General features: G+C 46.9%; 2 protein-coding genes across 2 annotated transcripts in view; one reads left to right on the top strand and one right to left on the bottom strand.

Moving 5' to 3' along the window:
* The window catches only part of mms19 (MMS19 homolog, cytosolic iron-sulfur assembly component), an 80652-nt gene extending 78023 nt beyond the window's left edge, over positions 1 to 2629 (top strand). Inside the window, exons 30-31 of the mRNA XM_038821851.1 lie at positions 1643 to 1743; positions 2491 to 2629. Coding sequence (XP_038677779.1) covers positions 1643 to 1743; positions 2491 to 2518 — 129 coding nt within the window. The 3' untranslated portion in view covers positions 2519 to 2629. The remainder of the gene's footprint in view (positions 1 to 1642; positions 1744 to 2490) is intronic.
* A 3248-nt stretch (positions 2630 to 5877) lies between these two features.
* Positions 5878 to 24686, bottom strand: zdhhc16b (zinc finger DHHC-type palmitoyltransferase 16b). The gene is made up of 9 exons (XM_038821763.1): positions 24409 to 24686; positions 23147 to 23341; positions 22422 to 22510; positions 20092 to 20120; positions 19091 to 19224; positions 17313 to 17398; positions 15841 to 15964; positions 11871 to 11941; positions 5878 to 7839 (listed from the first exon to the last, which is right to left on the bottom strand). The coding sequence occupies exons 1-9, from the start codon at positions 24610 to 24612 to the stop codon at positions 7728 to 7730; spliced, it is 1044 nt and encodes a 347-aa protein (XP_038677691.1). The 5' UTR covers positions 24613 to 24686; the 3' UTR covers positions 5878 to 7727.
* Positions 24687 to 24949: the final 263 nt, after the last annotated feature.

Genomic DNA, 24949 nt, shown 5'->3' with positions numbered 1-24949 from the left:
TTCCCACTGGTCCTCCTTTGTCTAATTTCCTTGTTACCTCAAAGAATTCTAACAGATTTGTCAGACATGACCTCCCCTTGACGAAGCTGTGCTGACTCAGTCCTATTTTATCATGCACTTCCATGTACTTCACAATCTCATTTTTAGTAATGGACTCTCAAATCTTATCAACGAATGAAGCCAGGCTAACTGGCCTATAATTTCCCGTCTTCTGCCTCCCTCCCTTCTTAAACAGCGGTGTTACATTGGCCACTTTCCAGTCCTCTGGGACCCTCCCTGACTCCAATGATTCCTGAAAGATCACCACCAATGCCTTGACAATTTCATCAGCTATCTCTTTTAGAACCTTGGAGTGTAGTCCATCCGGTCCAGATGACCTATCCACCTTCAGACCTTTCAGTTTCCCCAGAACCTTCTCCTTAGTGATGGCCAGTACACGCACCCCTGCTCCTGAACTTCCGGTATCCCATTGGTGCCTTCCACCGTGAAGACTGATGTAAAGTAACTATTCAGTTCCTCTTCCATTTCTTTGTTCTCCATTACTACTTCTCCAACCACGTTTTCCGGTGGTCCAATCTGCTCTTGCCTCTCTCTTACCTTTTATATATCGAAATAAATTTGCTACCTTCTTTTATGTTAACTAGCTTGCACTCATATTTCATCTTCTCCCCACTTATTGCTTTTTTAGTTGTCCTCTGCTCGTTTTTAAAGGCTTTCCAATCTTCTGGCTGCCCACTAATCCTCGCCACTTTGTATGCTTTTTCTTTTGCTTTTATGCTGTCCTTGATTTCCCTGGGAAAAGAACCACCACCTGAGATCTAACTTATTACTGACTTTATATAACTTAAGATTGTAACCTCATGTCCTTCCTGACCTATTTAATTGAAACAAAATGACTACCTGAACACAACCTAATCCCTTCCTGATCTTTTAAACCGTGATCAAGTCAAACTGAACTCTACATTTCTCTAAAGTGTAGGGCTAATATCTTTGAGCCTATCGTGATAAAGAAGATGCTTCAAACTGGTAAGTAATCTAGTGGCCCTCTTCTTGCATGCTTTCAAATGCTGCAATATCAAACCACGTGTGAGGTGGACGTGGGACTGGGGACATGGTATACCAACTAAGGCCTGACCAGAGTCTTGTACAGGGGTAAAAGTTGTAGCCTTGTCTTTTTGTCAGTTGTCCTGTAAACACACCCAACTATCCTACACAATCTGGTTGTCAATTCAAGACTGATGATGAATGTTGATGTCTAAGATGAGAATGTCCAGATATCCAGCCTTCTTCGCCTGCTTCAATTCTTTTCTCTAAAGCTTGTATTTATGTTGACCATTTGCCTTTGTCAAATGTGGGTAACACTACACTTTGCCAATTTGAAGTATAATTGTATGGGTGGGAATTCCTTTGGGTGCCATGCAGCGTGGCATCAAACATGTGTTCGCTAATATTTCATCTGTTCAGTGTTTCGAACAAATTTGTGAGGTAAATTCTCTTAAGAAAAGATATTAACGAAGCTTGCTTGTATTGTTTCTGCATGGAGAGGTCAGATGGACTCTTCCCATCCATCACTCGGCCCTGTAGAAACCAGGCTTGTTGTCACTTTCTTTAATGCTTTTAAATTTGCTTTGTGTGTCTGCAGATCCTGCCACAGAAATCCTGGGTAATCCAAGCCCTGGCTAAACCCTTGGATGACAAGAAGCGATTAGTGAGAAAGGAAGCCGTCGGAGCTCGGGGAGAATGGTACGTGTGGGAAATATATAACTGTGTTTTTCATCTGTGAAGGCCCAGTCTTTTTACTGGCAGGTAGGGTTGATGTTCCAATTCAATAGTAGATGTGTGGTGCAGAGCAGGTTCCATTGCTGGTGCGCGCTGCATTCACTGACCACAGCCATAACGGTTTTAGAACATTGCAGTTCACCACCTAGAGTTGGAAGGGTGGAAATCAACGAGGTTTCCAGTTCCTGGTCACTATCCTACATGTTTTGGAGGTGGAGGGGTAAAAGAGTAAGGATCTGCCTTCGGCCTCCCTTCCCCAATGCTACAATCCCTTTGCTCAGTACAGGAGCACATTCATAGATCTGCTGTCTGCCCCTCTAGCAGATCCAAGTGTTAGGTGTATAGATCCTCAATATGATGTGATCTTTGCTGCAGTCAGGATCAGCTCCAGGTCCTTGCTGAAGACAGAGAGTCATTTATTCCATAATGATTGAAAGGAAAGCTCGTCTGGAAAGCGGGGTCTGTGGTGATGGGTCTTTCAGGCTGAAAGGTCCTGGCTTTGATCCTTTAGCGTTGATCAGCTCCTTTCTGAACTCCTCGAATCACCCAGAAGAGAGTAAGTTTGGTGGGGTTTTTGTGCTGTTGTCTAACCTGCCTTTCACATTCTGGGATGAACTGATCTCTTTGCTTTTCTGCCTTAAAAACTTAACATGTGTTTCTTGTTTTCTTATCTCTACTTCTCCTGCCCCTCCCAAATTTGCTTTGTTACAGGTTTCTTTTAGGGAGCCCAGGCAGTTGATGCACATCCAGCTGACGAGAGAGAGGAGACAATCAGACAAGGCCTAGCCTGTCCCGCACATCTACAACTGAACGGCCGGGTCAACATGACATTCCAAACCCCAACAAAAAACACAAGGAAAGGAAATCCTTTCTTACAAAGCAGAAAAACAACCATTTCTAGCAGAGATGAAGACTGAAATGATGAAGAAATTGCACCTTTAACCGATTAACAAATATTTAAATAAGCACATTTCATTCCGCACCGCGTGTGGCCAGGAAGCCCAGTGTGTGGAGTGTGATCATCACCTGCTTGTGCGATATGACAAAGCAACCTCACCAACTCTGAGCAAATCACCTCATTCGTTCTAGTAACTGAGCAAAGATTGAGATAGCCCTGGCAAATATTCTGCAGGGTTGCTGCACCAAGCAAACTGGTGGGCACTTCTGCTGAATTGCAGCTGAGATTGTTCATTTTACCCCCTGTGTACCCGGAAAGACTACACAACATTGGCCAATCAGAAGTGAGTTACAGACTGGAATCTAATCGAGGGGTTCGGGGTGGTTTATATATAGAATAACAGATACCCGGGAGTGACTTACAGACTGGAATCTAATCGAGGGGTTCTGGGGGTTTATATATAGAATAACAGACACCCGGGAGTGAGTTACAGTCTGGAATCTAATCGAGGGGTTTGGGTGGTTTATATATAGAATAACAAATACCCGGGAGTGCGTTACAGACTGGAATCTAATCTAGGGGCTTGGGTGGTTTATATATAGAATAACAAATACCCGGGAGTGCGTTACAGACTGGAATCTAATCGAGGGGTTTGGGGTGGTTTATATGTAGAATAACATATACCTGGGAGTGAGTTGCAGACTGGAATCTAATCGAGGGGTTCAGGGATTTATATATATGTTACATATACCTGGGAGTGAGTTACAGACTGGAATCTAATCGACAGGCACAATCTTGAAATTGCTCTAAATATTTGAGATTTGTTTTAATGCATCTCCTTACAGTTCTCCTGGGCTGTTTCACGCAGTGAGTTAGGTGATGCACATTTTTATATTGACAGGAGCAATAGACCATGTAACGCACAACCGACCTATTGTCCTGCTGTTAAGCTGAAGCTGCTTTTTGCTCTGGTCTGTCTTTTTAAGGCTGTAAAGTCTAACTGCTGTAAGGAAAAGCAGGTCAGCCTGCATGATTTCTGCTGATGACTTTTGAAAATTTCCATGTGCTAATGACCAGAACAAAATAACTGGTGCAAATGGTGATCCTTCAGAAGTCTGGCAAATGTAGGACTTGGTGGTGTGGGAGAAACAGGGGATTCCATGGTTAGGGTAGCAGAGTATGAGGTAGGGGGATTCCATGCTTAGGGTAGCAGTTCATCTTAAACTGAGTGATGAATCTTAGTGGTCACAGATCAATTGTGAAATAAGTTGTGTGATCTATATCTTTTAGTGACCGAAATTGGGAAAAGTCAGGGGAGATTTAGTCTGCATGTCATTGCTCCTCACTCTTAGTACAGCGTGTGTGCTACAGGACATGGTATTTGCATTCTATGTACCTTTGCAATGATAATGCTGAGTGGGGGGAGTGGAATCAGCAGCAGTGTTTGGGGAAAGTGTAACACAGCAGGTGAGATGATAATGGAAATTGTGAAGAAAGTAAAAGGAGCAGTGGAAGGAAGCTTGAAGTGAGGGAGTAGCCCCCCTATCCCCCACAATCATGTTGGGTGGTAGTTTGAGTTCTATGGTTATTTCATGGCCTGTACGGTCTTGTAATTGGCTCCTGGTTCAAATCTCCCCCTCCCCCAAATCAACAAAACTTTCCTCCACCATAAGCCCCTCGATAAAGGCACTCTTTAATCGGCCTCCACTCGTCCAGCTACTGATGACTGACTGCGAGCATTTATAGACTTTGGGCAGGGCGAGGGAGGCACTGTGACAAGGAGGGTTTTCCATTCAATGTTTGCACTTTTTTTCCTTTGGAGCTTGACCAGAGTGGGAGGAGTCCAGGCTTCGCCCATCCTGCCAGAGAGAGGCTGCATTATAACAGAATGTGGGGCCATCCCTCATTCAGGTCTTGGCTTGGTGCCTTGAAGCCCTGTTCTCGCGGGGGGGGGGGGGGGGGGGTGCTGCTTAATGGCAACTATCAGAATGTTTGTCTCAATGCATTCTGCATGTATAACCCATAGAGTTATAGCACTGCTAGCTGGTGTTCTGTTATGTCCCTTCCAAACCAGCAATGTTTTTATCTTCTAATCACTGCCTTTGTACCGACTGATGTGTTTTGTGACTGGGAAGAGGGAGTTCTTCCACCCCGATAAGCAGAAATTTGAGTTTCTACCTCTGATCCTCTTCTCCCTACTGATTATTGATTTGGCAACTAAATAATTCATCTTCCCTCAGTAGTGTCGTTCACTTTGCCTTTCTTCATTGTGGCTCTCTCCCACAATGAAACCGAGCAGGTCGGGACTGTACTGTTGTTAATTATTCACCAACATCCTTTGAAAGCCACAATAGCTTCATCCTGCAGCCTCTAACACCTGTGGGTTGAACCTGCTGCCAGTTTCCTGGTCTCTTTTCTACAACCTTGGAGGGAGGCAGCTTTTATACTTCCCTCCGTTTCCCCCACACCTGTCAAAATTGCAATGCAGATCATCAGGCCAGCTCCGACCCTCGTTCTGACCTGGGATCTCAAAGCCATAGCATCTATTTTTAAGCTTGGTGGTACTGAGCCCCTTCATCTTTTGCTGGCAGGATTTATTTTTGTTACTTTGCTGACTCGAAGCAGCATGTCCAAGGACAAACTCCCATTTTAACCCTCTGCCCCCTCTTACTCATGGCAGGAAGGAACCCAGCTCGGTGCACTTCCCTTTGGCTTGCAGGTTAAATGGGGGCAAGTAGACGGCAACATGCACTGTGCACAAGCTGCTTTTATATAGAACAAAGGAGGTGGTGAAAGGGTGAGATTTATTGGGCCTTTACTGGTTCCATCCAACTAGTTTACAATGTGTGTGATTTGCAGTTGTTGCCTGCACAACTTTTAATGTAAGATTAACTTCCAACCGGAGGAATAAGTAACATTTTAAAAAATAAATAAAAACATTTGTATTAAACAGTGTTTTCTTTCTTCAGAAGACTGTCGTTAAACATCAATGTTTGTCAAATGTTGCTGAGTTCTGAAGCTGAGATCAGACCAGCTAGCACTGACAAGAGCAGACTCTGTAAATGCGTGGTCCAGTCGATCCCGGGTGACATCACCTTTTGTACCAGTCTACCATGAGGGACCTGATGTTAGGCAGGTTGGTTCAACGTTGACTGCAACTGGATGCAGGGAAGCTAGAAACAAACGTTTGACACCAGAGATGATCCAATACTGTTTTATTTAACTGTGAACTGCTGTACATGTTCAGCTGTGGGTTGACACTCTACTAATCCTACTGATGACCTCTTACTGGCTCGACCAGACTTATTAGCTACCACATAGCAATAGTGCCCACTAACTTGTGCACCCTGACTGTCTCAGTCCTGAAAAGACCGGCCCTGGGGACTTATCAACCGTAATATTTTTCAAGAGGTGGACACTGTGGATTGAATCTTTGAGGTACCAGGGCAAAGTGAGATCTGCAAATACACAAAGTGGGGAAAGAATAGGGTATGCAGAGACTTGTACCAACCATATGGGCCGAATGGCCTGTGTCTGTGCAAATAAAAGGAGCACTCCAGATTCTGTAACTGATCATTGAAATGTACAGTGCAAAACAACACCCCTTTCCGACCACCAGCGAGAAGAGAATTGGTGGAGGTTTGGTGCAGTGACAACAACTGGTAAACTGGTTCAGTGAAGGCTTTTTATTATTGTAACAATTGTAATCTCCAGCTCCAATCAGACTGTCCAGTGAGTATTGAAATTGTCACATTAACCTGATCAGAAAAGATAGTACAACTACATTAAAGCAGGGGTAAATAATTAAAGGAAGTCCTCGAAAGAACACCACAATTTCTGCATTATATTGGAGTGCAGTTCCCCTGAAATTCGGGGTGCTTTTATATTTCATATTCAAGTATCAAGAGTGGGATATTTAATCTGGAGAGAGTCGGGACTGATCCGGTCCTTTACCAGACTGCACACAGCAGCAGATAATGTTAAAACTGGTGTTTAAATACTTCCTCCACCCCACCCACATTCAGGGCCAGGACAGATTCCTGCTTCAGTAAACAATGAGAAAGAAACAGATCAGATCGGCCGGGCTTGGGTGGGTATTGATTTAAAACAGTTATTACAATTCCAGCTAAGCTGACATTATTTACACTACAAGAAAATGGGGAAAGTTTTGGCCAGAGGCCTGCTTCCACCCCTCAGCCATACTCAGCTCTGTGTCCCACCCCACCCCACCCCGAGTGCAACTGAGACTGAAGCTCTATGCTCCAAAACACAGGCCTGTTATCACCAACGTTCAAGAGACACACGTCTGCCCAACACAAATACTGGATGGAATAGAGCTTAAAAATAAACACAACTGACTGCAGCAAAACCCTTTAACCTGGACACAATACACAAAAACCACAGCAAACTACTAAAGGCTATTCCACTGAAATAAATACAAAGAGGAAGGAGTTTGTTCCATTTGAATCATTGCAACAGAATGGGTTTGGTCCACTGAGGTTCTGGAGAGGGGCATGTGGTAATGGGATTTGGGCATGTGTGAAAAGTTTGCCTGATCTCCCGAGGACTCCTTGGGAGTTACAGTAGGGAACACTGTTTCAGCATCAACAATTCAAGAGTAGGCCAGAGCGACATCAAAGGAAGTAATCATTATACAATGATAGCTATTTATATACACACACAGACATATAAAACACAGTCCTAAATCTTTAAGTTAAAAAAAAGTCCCTGATTAACTCCCATCTGAGGAAGCACAGCAATCATGGCTTGAGAAAACCATTGGTCAAGGAATTTCGTCCCCTCACGCCCATCGAGTGCGTTATTGCTTCACTGACCCTGCGATTATTGCCTTTTGAATGAAAGGAGCACCAGCGGATCATTTTGAAGTTTTTCAGTTCAAACTACTTATCCTTCACTAAACACAGGTGAGCAGGAAAGTCTGTAAGCCATTAGTTTCCTCCCTCTGATTCACACGTCCGCCTTTTGGTGAACATTCTATCATCCCTCATCAGGTGAGCAAAGAGGTGTGTGTCCCTTATGTCACCTCTCATCAAATTGCCAGTATGGCCTTATCCACGCGAAAGGTTGACGGCAGTGCCCATGTCATGCCATCTCCATAAGGCAGGTGAGATGAGGGGAGCAGCAAGCGAGTGATCCAGTGACTGCAACGCAAACAGAGGAGACGTCAATGCAATGATCCCTGTGCTACCAGAATATTAAACCTATTATGTACTGGATAAAGCTACAAAAGGCAGCCACCAAGAAAGGGAATTCAAAAAGGGCGCAGAAATAGTGAAGGGCAGTAAAAGGACCAGTGTCAATTAGCGACTTAAAGGGGGATTTATTCATAGAGGAAGGGGTCACGGCTAAGGTGCTAAGTGAGCACCAAGGAAAATGATGCTGCCCAAGTCATAGTGAAAGGAGATAGCTGAAACAGTGGACGGGTTAAAAATTGATAAAGAGGCGATATTAGAAAGTCTGGCTGTACTTAAAATAGCTGGGTAACTGTGTGTTTGGGGGGTGGGGGGAAACTGAAAACAGTGCTTCAGTCTTCCTAATATTTAATTGGAAGAAGTTTCTGCTCATGCAGTACTAGATGTTGGATAAGCAGTCTGGTAATTTAGCAACAGGAGTTGAAGTTGGTGGTTGGGTGCTGTCATATAATATATATATAATATGTGTTTGTGTGAAAACTAACATTGTGCTTTTGGGTGATGTCGTCGGGTGAGCAATATGTGGATACAAAAAACACAAGAGGGTCCCAAGGAAAGATCCTTAGGGAAAACCTGAGGTAATAGTTTGAACAGGAAGAGAAGCTATTACATGTGATTATCTGGCTATGATTAGATGTACGAGTGTGGAACCAGAAAGAAGAGATGTACAATGCTGCTATTGGTGGTGGCTCAGTGGTTTGGGAACATTTTAGAAAGCAGAAAAGGATGGTTTTTAAAAAGGGAGCTATTTGGCTGTGAGAGAAAATGAGCAAGAAATATAGAAACAGTAAAAGCTTTGTGGAGTGTAGCTAAAGGAAGAGAGTAGCTAAAGAAAACATTGATTCCTTAGAGGGCGAGACTGGGGAATTAATGATGAGAAACAAGGAAATGGCAGAGACTTTGAACAAGTATCTTGTCTGTCGTCACAGGGGAAGACACAAAACATCCAAGCAACATAGACAATCAAAAGGCAAAAGGGAGGAACTTAAAACCAGACAATCAGTACAATAACTACTAGGAAAATGAATGGGACTAAAGACTGACAAGTCTCTCAGACCTGATGAGCTGCATCCTAGAATCTTAAAAGGAAGTGGCTGCAGAGAGTGTGAATACATTTGTTAGAATCTTCCAAAATTGCTGAGATTAGCTGCAAAGGTCCTAACGGATTGGAAATTCACAAATGCAACACCACGATTCATGAAAGGAGGGAGACAGAAAGCAAGAAACTCGAGGCTAGTTAGACGAGCACCTATCATGAGGAAAACGTCCAAATCCATTATTAAGGAGGCAGCGGTAAGACATTTAGAAAATCATAAAATCAGGCAGAGTGAACGTGGTTTTGTGAAAGGGAAATTGTGTTCGACAAATTTATTAGAGTTCTTTGAGGATGAACAAGTAGGGTGGTTAAAGGGGAACCAGTAGATGTGTATTTGGATTTCCAAAAGGCATTCGACAAGTGCCACGTAAAAAGGTTACTGCACAAGATATGGTGTTGTGGTGGATATATTAAACTGGACAGAGGACTGGCTAACAAGAAAAAGTTGGGATAAGTGGGTCATTTTCAGGAAGGCAAACGTGGAGTGCAAGGATCTGTGCCAGAGCTTCAACTACTTACAACCAATCATAATGAATTTGAAGGGACAGATTGAATTGTAGCTCAATTTGCTGGTTGATACATAGATAGGTAGGAACACAAGTTGTGAGGATAGGAAGAGTCTCCAAAGGATACAGCTCGGTTAAAGCGAGGAGGCAAAATATTGGCGGAGTAGAATGTGAGAGGTTGGCTATTTTGGCAGGAAGAGTGAAAAAATGGAATTCGACTTTCTGGAGAGAGATTGCAGAGCATTACAGTACTTGGGTGGCCTTGTAAATGAATCACAAAAGGTTAGCACGCAGGAACAAACCATTACAAGGGGACATAAATTTAAGGTGAATGGTGGAAGATATAGGGGGGATGTCAGAGGTAGGTTCTTTACCCAGAGAGTAGTGGGGGCATGGATTGCACTGCCTGTGGAAGTAGTTGAGTCGGAAACATTAGGGACCTTCAAGCGGCTATTGGATAGGTACATGGATTATGGTAGAATAATGGGGTGTAGATTAATTTGTTCTTAAGGGCAGCATGGTAGCATTGTGGATAGCACAATTGCTTCACAGCTCCAGGGTCCCAGGTTCGATTCCGGCTTGGGTCACTGTCTGTGTGGAGTCTGCACATCCACCCCGTGTGCGCGTGGGTTTCCTCCGGGTGCTCCAGTTTCCTCCCACAGTCCAAAGATGTACAGGTTAGGTGGATTGGCCATGCTAAATTGCCCTTAGTGTTGGGTGGGGTTACTGGGTTATGGGGATAGGGTGGAGGTGTTGACCTTGGGTAGGGTGCTCTTTCCAAGAGTCGGTGCAGACTCGATAGGCCGAGTGGCCTCCTTCTGCACTGTAAATTCTATGATTAAAAGGTTCGGCACAACATTGTGGGCCGAAGGGCCTGTTCTGTGCTGTATTTTTCTATGTTCTATGTAACAGCAAGCAGTTAGGAAGACAGGTGATTGCAATGGGGATGAAGTGTAAAAGTCTTCTTACAATGGTGGAGGGCTTTAGTGAGACCTCACCAAGTGTACAGGTTTGGTCTCCTCACTTAAGGAGGGCTATACTTGGAAGCGGTTCAAAGAAGGTTCATTGGGTTGATTGCTGAGATGATGGGTTTGCCTCATGGGAACAAGGTCCTGTACTCTGGAGTTTAGAGGAATGAGAGGTGACCTTGTTGAGTATAAAGGTTCCCGAGGGATCTTGACAGGGTAGATGCCGGGAGAATGCTTCCCCTTGTGGGGAATCTAGAACAAGCGGGCAAAGTTTATTATTTGAGACGACAGAAATGAGGATTTTTTTCCTCCTAGAAGGTTATTAATCTGTGGAATCCTCTTCCCCAAAGAGCAGTGGAGGCCGGGTCGCTGAATATATTCAAGGCAGAGTGAGATAGATTCCTGACTGACAAATCAATGCCTGCATTTTATTAAATGGCGGAGCAGGCACGAGGGGGCAAATGGTCTCCTCCTCCTATTCCATCTGATTTTAAGAACCAGAGGACATATTTAAATTGACTGTCGGGGGGCAGCACGGTGGTGCAGTGGCGCACCACTCCCTCTAAGCAGCCACCCAGATCGAGCCATTGACCCTGCTCACGGAGAGGAGGTTATTGGCCCTGACTGGATCAGTGCGAAGGCTGGGTGGGGGGTGGTATTGACCGGTCTGGATGTAACGAAGGAGCGGTGGTGGGGGAGGGGGGGGTGTATTGACCCGTTCTGAATGGATGCCAAGGGGGTGAGGGGTATTGACACTGTGGATGGGTGCTAACGGGGGTAATAGTGACCATGTCTGGATGGGTGCTTGGGGGGGGGGGGGGGGGGGGGGGTGGTTTGACCCAATCCGGATGCATACTAAGGGGTGGGGTGCCTCACGGCGCCGAGGTCCCAGGTTCGATCCTGGCTCTGGGTCACTGTCCGTGAGGAGTTTGCACATTCTCCCCGTGTCTGCGTGGGTTTCACCCCCACAGCCCAAAGATGTGCAGGGCAGGTGGGTTGGCCACGCTAAATTGCCCCTTAATTGGAAAAAATGAATTGGGTACTCTAAATTTACATAAAACAAATAGATTGACTGTCAAAATAAACAGTGACACGAGGGAAATGTCTTTCTGCAGCAAGTGGTTAGAACCTGACTGTGCTGGGGGTGGTGGAGGAAGATTCAATCACGGCTTTCAAAAGAGAATTGAATAGGTGCCAGTAGGATTAGAAATTTCAGGGCGAGTACAACAAGGGCTGGGAAGCAGGATGAGCAAAATGGTTGAAGAGCTAGCACAGACTTGATGGGCCAAATAGATGGGGAACAGGATGTGCTGATAGGATTGGGATGAGCTGCTTATGTGGTGGATAAAGGTGGAATAACTGGACCAAATGGCCTGAGTGAGATCCCTGCACAATTCTGTCATCTTTTACCTTTGTTTTTCAATTCCAAGGAACAATTTCAGGTTGTTCAATTTTCCACCATGGTAGGGATTCCTGAAAACCTGATCAAAAAGGAGGAAAGTGTGAAGATTGAGCAGAAAATGAGGTTGAGGCAGCTTCCAATGAAACAAACAGCATCACTCCCCAAAGAGATCAACCAGTGGCTGCTTCATTACAATGTACCAGCATGGAGGCTTACATCATACTTAGCAGTGTAGGGGGAGCTTTACTCTGTACCTAACCCCGTGCTGTACCTGTCCTGGGAGTGTTTGATGGGGACAGTGTAGAGGGAGCTTTACTCTGTATCTAACCCCGTGTTTTACCTCTCGTGGGAGTGTTTGATGGGGACAGTGTAGAGAGAACTTTACTCTGTATCTAACCCCGTGTTTTACGACTCGTGGGAGTGTTTAATGGGGACAGTGTAGAGGGAACTTTACTCTGTATCTAACCCCGTGCTGTACCTGTCCTGGGAGTGTTTGATGGGGACAGTGTAGAGGGAGCTTTACTCTGTATCTAACCCCGTGCTGTACCTGTCCTGGGAGCGTTTGATGGGGACAATGTGGAGGGAGCTTTACTCTGTATCTAACCCCGTGCTGTACCTGTCCTGGGAGCGTTTGATGGGGACAATGTAGAGGGAGCTTTACTCTGTATATAACCCCGTGCTGGACCTGTCCTGGGAGTGTTTGATGGGGACAGTGCAGAGGGAGCTTTACTCTGCATCTAACCCGTGCTGTACCTGTCCTGGGAGTGTTTGATGAGGAGAATGTAGAGGGAGCTTTACTCTGTATATAACCCCGTGCTGGACCTGTCCTGGGAGTGTTTGATGGGGACAGTGCAGAGGGAGCTTTACTCTGCATCTAACCCGTGCTGTACCTGTCCTGGGAGTGTTTGATGAGGAGAATGTAGAGGGAGCTTTACTCTGTATCTAACCCCGTGCTGTACCTGTCCTGGGAATGTTTGATGAGGAGAATGTAGAGGGAGCTTTACTCTATATCTAACCCTGTGCTGGACCTGTCCTGGGAGTGTTTAATGGGGACAGTGCAGATGGAGCTTTACTCTGTATCTAACCCCGTGCTGTACCTGACCTGGGAGTGTTTGATGGGGACAGTGTAGAGGGAGCTTTACTCTGTATCTAACCCTGTGCTGTACCTGTCCTGGGAGTGTTTGATGGGGACAGTGTAGAGGGAGCTTTACTCTGTATCTAACCCCGTGCTGTACCTGTCCTGGGAGTGTTTGATGGGGACAGTGTAGAGGGAGCTTTACTCTGTATCTAACCCGTGCTGTACTTGTCCTGGGAGTGTTTGATGGGGGCAGTGTGAGGGAGCTTCACTCAGTATCTAACCCCGTTCTAGACCGGGACACAGAGAGTCTCATGGCTCCAAGAGAGAAGGACACTCAAATTATAAAATTCTATCACTCCTGTTTATTTTTTCATTCTGTATCTCTCGGGTCTGAATCTCAGGCATACACCCTGCAGTGACTTACCCAGGCTGCTGGCTATCCAGATGTAGGGTCAAGCTATTTGACTACCGAAGTACACCAGCCTAACCCAATGCCTGGATCATCTATCACAACATTGGATACCAGGCAGCAAATAATGGGGCTTCTGGTCATTTTAAGCTGTTCTTCCACCATCCAGCGCACCCCCCCCCCCCCCCCCCCCCACCCCATTTCGCCCATCTGGCCTCTCAAGTCTGCAGCACTCAACACTGACCCCCCACCCCCTTCCCATCCCCAACACTAACCACTCCACACACCCCCATCCAAGCATGTACCACCCAATGCTGCTCCCCCACCCAGCATGTACCACCCAACGCTGCTCCCCCCCCCAGCATGTACCACCCAATGCTGCTCCCCCCCCAGCATGTACCACCCTATACTGCTCCCTCCCAGCATGTACCACCCTATACTGCTCCCCCACCCAGCATGTACCACCTATACTGCTCCCCCCCAGCATGTACCACCTATACTGCTCCCCCACCCAGCATGTACCACCCAATGCTGCTCCCCCCCAGCATGTACCACCCAATGCTGCTCCCCCACCCAGCATGTACCACTCAATGCTGCTCCCCCCAGCATGTACCACCCAATGCTGCTCCCCCCCCCAGCATGTACCACCCAATGCTGCTCCACCCCAGCATGTACCACTCAATGCTGCTCTCCCACCCCCCCAGCATGTACCACCCAATGCTGCTCCCCCCAGCATGTACCACCCAATGTTGCTCCCCCCCAGCATGTACCACCCAATGCTGCTCCCCCCCAGCATGTACCACCCAATGCTGCTCCCCCCCCAGCATGTACCACCCAATGCTGCTCCCCCCCAGCATGTACCACCCAATGCTGCTCTCCCACCCCCCCCAGCATGTACTACCCAATGCTGCTCCCCCCCCAGCATGTACCACCCAATGCTGCTCCCCCCCAGCATGTACCACCCAATGCTGCTCCCCCCCAGCATGTACCACCCAACGCTGCTCTCCCACCCCCCCCCCCCAGCATGTACCACCCAATGCTGCTCTCCCACCCCCCCAGCATGTACTACCCAATGCTGCTCCCCGCCAGCATGTACCACCCAATGCTGCTCCCCCCCCAGCATGTACCACCCAATGCTGCTCCCCCCCAGCATGTACCACCCAATGCTGCTCCCCCCCCCAGCATGTACCACCCAACGCTGCTCCCCCACCCAGCATGTACCACCCAATGCTGCTCCCCCACCCAGTATGTACCACCCAATGCTGCTCCCCCCCAGCATGTACCACCCAATGCTGCTCCACCCCAGCATGTACCACCCAATGCTGCTCCACCCAGCATGTACCACCCAACGCTGCTCCCCCACCCAGCATGTACCACCCAATGCTGCTCCCCCCCAGCATGTACCACCCAATGCTGCTCCCCCCCAGCATGTACCACCCAATGCTGCTCCACCCCAGCATGTACCACCCAATGCTGCTCCACCCCAGCATGTACCACCCAATGCTGCTCCACCCCAGCATGTACCACCCAATGCTGCTCCCCCCCAGCAGGTGGAATACAATGTTGACAAATGTGAGGTTCTCCATTTTGGTAGGAATAACAGCTAACGGGATTATTATTTAAATGATAAAATACTAAAGCATGCTGCTTGCAGAGAGACCTGGGTGTGCTAGTGCATGAGTCACAGAAAGTTGGTTTACAGGTGCAACAGGTGATTAAGAAGGCAAATGGAATTTTGTCCTTCATTACTAGAGGGATGGAGTTTAAGACTAGGGATGTTATGTTGCAATTGTATAAGGTGTTAGTGCGGCCACACCTGGAGTATTGTGTTCAGTTTTGGTCTCTTTACTTGAGAAAGGACGTACTGGCGCTGGAGGGTGTGCAGAGGAGATTCACTAGGTTAATCCCAGAGCTGAAGGAGTTGGATTATGAGGAGAGGTTGAGTAGACTGGGACTGTACTCATTGGAATTTAGAAGGATGAGGGGGGATCTTATAGAAACATATAAAATTATGAAGGGAATAGATAGGATAGATGTGGGCAGGTTGTTTCCACTGGCGGGTGAAAGCAGAACTAGGGGGCATAGCCTCAAAATAAGGGGAAGTAGATTTAGGACTGAGTTTAGGAGGAACTTTTTCACCCAAAGTGTCATGAATCTATGGAATTCTTCACCCAGTGAAGCAGTTGAGGCTCCTTCATTAAATGTTTTTAAGGTAAAGATGGATAGTTTTTTGAAGAATAAAGGGATTAAGGGTTATGCTGTTCGGGCCGGAAAGTGGAGCTGAGTACACAAAAGATCAGCCATGATCTCATTGAATGGCGGAGCAGGCTCGAGGGGCCAGATGGCCTACTCCTAGTTCTTATGTTCTTATGTACCACCCAATGCTGCTCCCTCCCAGCATGCACCACCCAATGCTGCTCCCAAAGTCGTGTTCCAACAGAGCCAGGACCTGAGCACAGGCTGTTGTGAACTTCAAACTCTGACAACTTACTCGGCCTTTCTTCTGCTGCCTCAGACGTTCCTTCTTGTTGATGTGCCTCTCGATGCTGGTCTCCCCGCACAGAATGAGCACAGTGTGCCACAGGGTGAGGCCACTGAGAGCGAGACCCACAGAACTGAAATGGTGGAGAGGGGGTGAGTACACAGAGAGAGAGAGAGTAAATCAGCCACACCTCACATTTCAACACTCACATCCTCCATACACCCAGAAACTTTAAATGGCAAAAGGAGGGAGGACACCTACATTGTTCAGGCGCCTTATTATTAAATCTCAGGAATATCCCATCATTTAGGAAGTTACTTTTAAGTGAAGTGAATGTCCTGATCAGGGATCGGTAGCAGTCGTTCTGTGATCAGCAAGATAAGGACTAGGGTGGTTACATGTGAACAAACAGACGAGTAGACCATTCAGCGCCTTCACCACTTTATGGCTGCTCTGAATGCGTCTCGATTCCACTTCCCTGCCTCCTCCGTAGAACACTTTAAAATCAAGTCTTCAAGAAATTATCTAACTCGAGCTGAAAAATATTCAATGGCTCAGCCTCCACTGCTCTCAACAAGAGAATTGCACAGACCAACAACTTTCTGAGAGAAAACATTTCTCATTTCCGTCCGAAATGGGAGACCACTTATTTTTAAACTGTGCCCCTAGTTCTAGTCTCTCCTAAAAGGGAAACATTCTCTCAGCAAATCTCTCCGGATCTTGTAAATTTCAATACGATCACCCGTCATTCTTCTAAACTCTAATGGATACATGCCCAACCTTTCCACATAGATAAGCCCTTCATGCTTCTCATGCTAAGATATCCTTTCTCAAGTAAGGAGGCGAAAACTATACACAGTATAACAGTACTCCAGATGTGGAGGGTGGCACAGTGGTTAGCACTGCTGCCTCACAGTGCTGGGGAGCCGGGTTCATTTCTGGCCTCAGGTGACTGTGTGGAGTTTGCACTTTCTCCCTGTGTCTGCGTGGGTTTCCTCCCGCAGTCCAAAGATGTGCAGGCTAGGTGGATAAATTGCACCTCAGTATCCATCGGTTGGGTGGGGTTATGAGGATAGGGTGGGGGAGTGTGCCTGGGGAGGGTGCGCTTTCAGAGGGTCGGTGCAGACCCAACGGGCCGAATGGCCTCCTACTACACTGTAGGGATTCTATGATGGCATAACAATGCCCTATATGGGCAGCAATGTGGCATAGTGGTTAGCACTGCCACCTGATGGCACTGAGGACCCAGTTCAATCCCAGCCCCATGTGGAGTTTGCACATTCTCCCCGTATCCGCGTGGGTCTCACCCCCACAACCAAAAAATGTGCAGGGTAGGTAGGTGAACCACGCTAAATTGTCCCTTAATTGGAATTTTTTTTAAAAAGCACCATCTATACAATTGCAGCAAAACTTCCTGATTGTATTCAACTCCATTTGCAATAAATGACACGGCAATGTTATTCAGGATTGAGAGCACTGACCTGCAGAGAACCCAGAGATAAACGATACACTTGTGGAAAAGCTTTTCTCGGAATGATATGGTGGGAGCTGGAGTCTGTGTGGATGTCTATAAGAGAGAGGAGGGGGGTCATTTGTCAGCAGCTATGGAAAAGTACGATCAGTACCTTAAACACCGCCCTCATGATCAAAGATTCTTTCAGTTTTTAAGAGGCAAAAGAGTTGCATAAGAAACTTCAAATGAATAAATAGCAGAGTTTCTCTGCCATCTTTCAGGGCAAGAGGGAGAGGGACAGAGAACAGGTTGGAGCAGAAAACAAAGATTGTGAAGAACTTGTCTTTTTACAGCCACCTCGGGATATCCTAAAGTGTTTAACAGGCAGAGAAGTATTTTTGAAGTGTAGTCACGGTTGTAATGTAGAAAACACGGCAGCCAAAGTGAGCACAGCAAGATCCCACAAACAGTCATGTGGTGACCGCTTCTGGATCATTTCCTTCTGTAGTGTTGGCCGAGCAATAAATATTGGCTAGGATATCAGGGAGATCGCTCTTGCTCTTCTTTCAAATACTGTTGGGGGATCTTCGCCAGCCACCCAGATGGTTAGAAGTCATATCAAAAGGATGTTACTTCACTATTCACGTCAGCCGAGACTTTTGTCAGTAAGTGAAATTAAATGAAATGAAATTTGCTTATTGTCACAAGTAGGCTTCAAATTAAGTTACTGTGAAAAGCCCCTAGTCGCCACATTCCGGCGCCTGTTCGGGGAGGCTGGTATAGGAATTGAACGGTGCTGCTGGCCTGCCTTGGCGATTTAGCCCTGTGCTAAACCAGCCCCAAGTCAAGGGAGTGAGACTTCATAATAATAATCTTTATTATACCCATGACACTCTGACTCAGGGCATTGCCCACAGAGCCAAGGAAGTGGGAATCCTAGACAATTGTTCTTCCCTAATTAATTCTGGGAGACCAGCGTCAACTGGACCAGGTCAGACCCAACCCCCAGGAGAACTCAGCCAACCCGGGAACTTCCAATTCGCGGTCCTAGGGAGATATTTACTCACGGATTCACCGGGGAGCTGGCTGCAGCAAGTTTGTAAACTATGCTTTGCACAATGCATGTTTCAGCAGCACACTGTTGGATCAGAATCATGGGTTTAGACCCAGGGCACAGTTTGGATTTTGTCAATAAAATATTCAGCTGCTTCGATTTCTATTTCGAGAGGAAGGGAGCCAGAGAGTCACTTTGGCCAAACTGTGTCCTGACTTGAAGGAACTGTAGCGAGCTTTTCCAATTACCCACCTCACAGAACCAACGTTAGAAACTTCCTTGCAAAAATTTGACTTGGACCGAAGGATTATAAGTGTCTGAGATATTGGGTCGGAGAAGTGAACTGATAGCGGTGTGCAAAATTATTAAGGCGTTTCAACAATGTGAGGCATAGAGATGTTTCCACTTCTGGGGAAGGTTAGGAACTACAAATAAAAGAGTCACAAATAAATCCAATAGGGAATTCAGGAGAAATTTCTTCACCCAGAGAGAGATGAGAAGTTGGAACTCACTCACACAGGGAGAAATTGAGGCGAATAGCAGATACATTAAGGAATAAATTAGACAATTGGAGAAAGAAATAGAACAATATGCTGATATGGTGCAATGAATAATGATAGGAGCAGCTCAAATGGATGTTAAACACTGACATGGACAAGTTGGGCTAAATAACCGATTATAAATTCCACGTAAATAAACCTTTCAGAGGTAGATCACTCCAGCACACCAATATGAAGAGACTTGCTGCTTACGTTAATTGTGAAGTATGCATCAACGAACAGCTCCCTGCTGCTCACGCTACAGTACACACAGCCGAGCGTCATGAAGAGGCAGAATGAGAAGAAGTATCGATGGTTATAATGGCCCACGCAGTTATTCAGCCAAGCTGAGCCGGAGAGTTAAGGAGGAAAGACAGAAGCCTGGGGAGAAAGTGAGAGAACAGAGCCTCCTTTCATTTCACTCCTTCAATGCTCCCAGTACGAGTTTGCCAGGCCTTCAGCCATTACTGGACCTGCCCTGGGAGTGTTTGATGGGGACAGTGTAGAGGGAGCTTTACTCTGTATCTAACCCCGTGCTGTACCTGACCTGGGAGTGTTTGATGGGGACAGTGTAGAGGGAGCTTTACTCTGTATCTAACTCCGTGCTGTACCTGTCCTGGGAGTGTTTGATGGGGACAGTGTAGAGGGAGCTTTACTCTGTATCTAACCCCGTGCTGTACCTGTCCTGGGGGTGTTTGATGGGGACAGTGTAGAGGGAGCTTTACTCTGTATCTAACTCCGTGCTGTACCTGTCCTGGGAGTGTTTGATGGAGACAGTGTAGTGGGAGCTTTACTCTGTATCTAACCCCGTGCTGTACCTGTCCTGGGAGTGTTCGATGAGGACAGTGTAGAGGGAGCTTTACTCTGTATCTAATCCCGTGATGTACCTGTCCTGGGAGTGTTTGATGGGGACAGTGTAGAGGGAGCTTTGCTCTGTATCTAACCCCGAGCTGTACCTATCCTGGGAGTGTTTGATGGGGACAGCGTAGAGGAAGCTTTGCTCTGTATCTAACCCCGTGCTGTACCTATCCTCGGAGTGTTTGATGGGGACAGCGTAGAGGAAGCTTTGCTCTGTATCTAACTCTGTGCTGTACCTGTCCTGGGAGTGTTTGATAATCTGGGTGCCTAAAAGACGTCACCAGCACTGTCAAACCCACCTTGAAGACTATTAAAATATCAAAAAATTATGAACCATTCAAGTGCAGAAAGGATACGACAGTGATGATCCATCTTCAAGATGCATCTGAAAGATAATGCAGTGTGGTCAGCAGTCTAATCTTGCTCTTCAAATGAACTCTGCTCTCTTGTCACATTGATGTAAAAAAAAAAAACCTCCAATTGATTCACTGGAGTATTTCTGGAAAGGAAACCTGGCACATACCAGTCTTTCCCCCAACTGCCCTCTGGTACAGCCGAGCGAGCCATTCAGTCATATCAAACTACTACTGGCTTTAAGAAGCGAAGCAGCTCGGCACCATCTTCTCAGGGTAATTCTGAACGGACAGTGACACTGCTTCCACCCCCCTGGCTGTGTAACTAGTTCAAGCTCTTTCCACAGTCAGTGCAATGAAACACTCTCATTCGGGGGTGTGTGTGTGTGTCTCGGTGCAGTCAATTCCAGCCCCATGTGACCTGGAGTTGCAACACAATTGAAATTAAATCAATAATTCTGGGGGAAACTTTGGCCCCTGGCTACCCAATAATTACAGTCACCAGATTTGTAAATTTAAACAATTTATTTAGTTGACAGTAACTATTAAATATGCAGCAAAAACAACAGCTCAACTATTATCCAATTGCTAATTCCCCATTTAAACACACACAAGACAAACAAACACAGAGGGGAGAAGTGGGGCGGGAATACAATAATGAAATTTGTTTCAGATGTATGTTTCTAGCACATTCCTTCAATCTAGGCTTTCAATTCGAGGAATTGTGTTTTCAGTCTCTAATGGTTTTCGCTGTCAATTCATTCAGGTCTCTGGGATTTCAGAAATACACCCGAGAGAGAGAGAGAAAAGAGAGCAGGTCCTTTCCAGGTCTCCAATCCCTTCCCCTGGCTCTCTGGAAATTATCACATTTAGGCAGGACCCAATCACCGCCTGTTACCGGGCAGAATACGGCCTTTTGGCCAATTCATAGGCCACCAGCCAACCAATCGAACCAGGCCCCACCCATCTCTCAGGTGCCAGAAAGTCGGAGTTCTGCTGTCCAAGGCTAGCAGAGTGTTCAGTTTTGTAACTTCCGAATTCCTCACTTCCCCAGCTCAACTTAAAGATACATGTCCATTAAGCATCCATGGATCAAAATGACAACAGCAAAAGATAAAGGAAGGGGAAATAGGTGGATCAACAGGAATTATCCTTATGACGCCGCCATCGAGCCTTAGTGGCGAGGGGGTTTCTTTCAGGGGTAGTTTCACAGGTATTATCCCATCGTTAGCCCATCCAGGTGGGTGTTGGGACAGTGAGTTCAAATTGCCTATTCTACACGAGAGGCACCACAGCAGACTGCCATCTTGTACAATCCTGATCCCGTGCCCCACAGACACTCATGTACACACATGCAAACTCCAAGAAAGTTCAACAGTGGGAAATACATCCCCTCCCTCCCATCCAAGAACCATTGAACCCTAGAATCTTCTCTTCGAATGGAACAGCACAAGAGGCTGCCACTACTCACTCCATCATTTCCGTGCCAACTCTTTGGAGGACATTTTCCCATGCACCCCTATGCTCATTTCCGTAACTCAGTCTTTTGGTTTCCAAGTATTTATTGAATTTCTGGTGAATCTGCTCACAAGGTCCATTCAGGCAGCACGTTCCTTTTTTTAAAATTATTTTGAAAATTAAATTTAGAGTATCCAGTTAATTTTTTCCAATTAAGAGGCACTTTAGCGTGGCCAATCCATATAACCTACACATCTTTGGGTTGGGGGGTGAGACCCACGCAAACACGGGGAGAATGTGCACATTCCACACGGACAGTGACCCAGAGCCGGGATCGAACCTGGGACCTCGGCGCCGTGATGCAGCAGGGCTAACCCACTGCGCCATTGTGCTGCTCTAGGGAGCGCATTCCTGATCAGAATAATTTACTGCAACAAAAATAATTCTCATCGCCCCTCTGGTATCAATCAGCTGAAAGTCGTGTCCTTTGCTATCTTCACCTGCCTGCCAATTAAACCTTTTTTATTTACTCTCCTGAACCCATAGGAATCTGAAATCTACACATCTCTCAGCCAGCTCTGCTTTGAAGAGAACATTTCAGTTTCCCCACATTGGAGAAATGATTGCAGAGTTGAACCGGAGGCCTGTGCTCCGTCTGATTAGAGGCGGACAACAGTCCAGCATTATAACCACTGGATGAGGGAGTGCGTGGACATGACGAGCAGCAGAACAGCTTGGCTGACACGAGGTGCCTGCCTCGGCTGCAGGAGCTGCTCCAGCCCGGCCCCCCGAGACCTCCCCCTTAGTCCAGGGACCTCCGGCCCCATTGCCTTGTCTTACAGCCCCTCACCCTCGGCCCCCAGGACCAGTCTTACCGGTTACAAATGCTGCAGTGATGGGTACGGGCTGGTTTGGGATTGATGCACTTCCTGCAGATTGAAACCATCGGAATATCGGTTTTCCCCTGGTAATAAAGAGAGAGTTAAAGCTGTAACATGCACAATGGATCAGCTACAGCACGGGGTTAGATACAGAGTAAAGCTTCATCTATGCTGTCCACATCAAACACTCCCAGGACAGGTACAGCACGGGGTTAGATACAGAGTAAAGCTCCCTCTACGCTGTCCCCATCAAACACTCCCAGGACAGGTACAGCACGGGGTTAGATACAGAGTAAAGCTTCCTCTATGCTGTCCGCATCAAACACTCCCAGGACAGGTACAGCACGGGGTTAGATACAGAGTAAAGATCCCTCTAAACTGTCCCCAGAAAACACTCCCAGCATAGGTACAACACCGAGATAGACTAAAGTTCCTTCAACAAGCTGTGCTCCATTGCTTACATTACACATTTGTGAATGATGCTATATCAGTGCAACGAACAAGCGTCCTTTCCATTACTCTATCTAGGGACAGCGAAACCCTCTCTCAGACAGACAGCGACACTCTCTCTCAGGCAGTGACTCTCTCTGTCTATGTGCCTTTATTGTATTGCCTCTGGAACCAATGACATGATCCTCATGCGCATTGAGTTGTGTACTGTTTGGATTGCCCTCCGGCCCACCCTCAAGGCTGTGCCTCTGTATATGAAGAGTCTGTACCTCAGCTGGATATCCAGGATGTGTCCGCACGGCCTTGTAGTAGTGAAATACAATCTGCATCAGGTTCCAGTGCCCATAGCAGAGGTGCCATGCGATCCATCCCACAGGATATGTGCTCAGGATAACCGGCAGGACACAAACATAAACAATCAGCACAATTGTGGTTGTCAGGATGATCACCAGGACAACAAACACCTGCAAGAGAGAAGGTGGAAAAAGCAATGAATCTGCAGAGACCATGTGGGGAGGGGGAGAAGCAGAGGGTCCACCCCAACCTACAAGGCACAAGTCAGGGCAGCACGGTAGCACAGTGGTTAACACTGCTGGCTCACAGCGTCAGAGACCCACGTTCTTCTCGTGTCTGCGTGGGTTTCCTCCGGGTGCTCCGGATTCCTCCCACAAGTCCCGAAAGACGTGCTGCTAGGTGAATTGGACATTCTGAATTCTCCCTCTGTGTACCCGAACAGGTGCTGGACTAGGGGCTTTTCACAGTAACTTCATTGCAGTGTTAATGTAAGCCTACTTGTGACACTAATAAAGATTATTGTCATGAGTGGAGTTCTCTCTACTTGCCTGAATGAACAACACTCCAGAAACCCAACATCATCCGAGATGAAAAAAGTCCCACTTGATTGGCACGCCATCCACACCTTAAACATTCACCACCTCCACCACTCACGCACAGTAGCAGCCATGTGTACTATACACAAGATGCACTGCAGCTACCTTCCAAGGCTCCTTCAACAGCACCTTCCAATCACAAGACCACTAACACCTAGAAGGACAAGAGCAACAGATACCTGGGAATATCACCACCTGCAAGTTCCCCTCCAGGTCACACCCCACCTCCATTCTGTCATTGGGTCCAAATATTGGAACTCCATCCCTAACAGCACAGTGGGTATACCTACATCACATGGACTGCTGCGGTTTACGGTTGTGATTCATCATCACTTATCAAGTGCAATTAGAGATGGGCGAAAGAGATTAATTTTTTTTCATATAAATTTAGAGTGCCCAATTCATTTTTTTCCAATTAAGGGGCAATTTAGCGTGTCCAATCCACCTACCCTGCACATCTTTGGGTTGCGGGGGTGAAACCCACGCAAACACAGGGAGAATGTGCAAACTCCACACGGACAGTGACCCTGAGCCAGGATCGAAACTGGGACCTCGGCGCCGTGAGGCAGCAGTGCTATCCACTGAGCCAACGTGCTGCCCTAAGAGATGAATATTAAAGATATGATGGAGATAGAACACACCACTCCGAACCATCTAGTCACATGGTCGACCAGCCAATAGATGGGCTCAAACAGAGAGTCAAGGACAACGTCAGTATTGGTAAAGGAGTTGTAGATGAGGGAGTTGACACACAGCTTGCTGTAGCTCCAGAGGGTCCTCACACGGTGGAAGAACTTTATTCGCCGCCTGCGGCCTAGTCGTAAACACCTCAGAAATAAACGCATTGCGGTGCAGAAACAACGCAGTCACCTTCTCATAGCAGCACGGCACAGCCTAGAGACAAAGAGTTAAGAAACAGCAGATAAAGCATGCATTAGATACAGAGTAAAGCTCCCTCCACACTGTCCCCATCAAACACTCCCAGGACAGGTACAGCACGAGGTTAGATACAGAGTAAAGCTCCCTCTACACTGTCCCCATCAAACACCCCCAGGACAGGTACAGCACGGGGTTAGATACAGAGTAAAGCTCCCTCCACACTGTCCCCATCAAACACTCCCAGGACAGGTACAGCACGAGGTTAGATACAGGGTAAAGCTCCCTCTACACTGTCCCCATCAA

The sequence above is a fragment of the Scyliorhinus canicula genome, chromosome 16 (assembly GCF_902713615.1).
Source record: "Scyliorhinus canicula chromosome 16, sScyCan1.1, whole genome shotgun sequence".
Lineage (NCBI taxonomy): Eukaryota > Metazoa > Chordata > Chondrichthyes > Carcharhiniformes > Scyliorhinidae > Scyliorhinus > Scyliorhinus canicula.
This window is presented reverse-complemented; position numbering and strand designations above follow the sequence as displayed.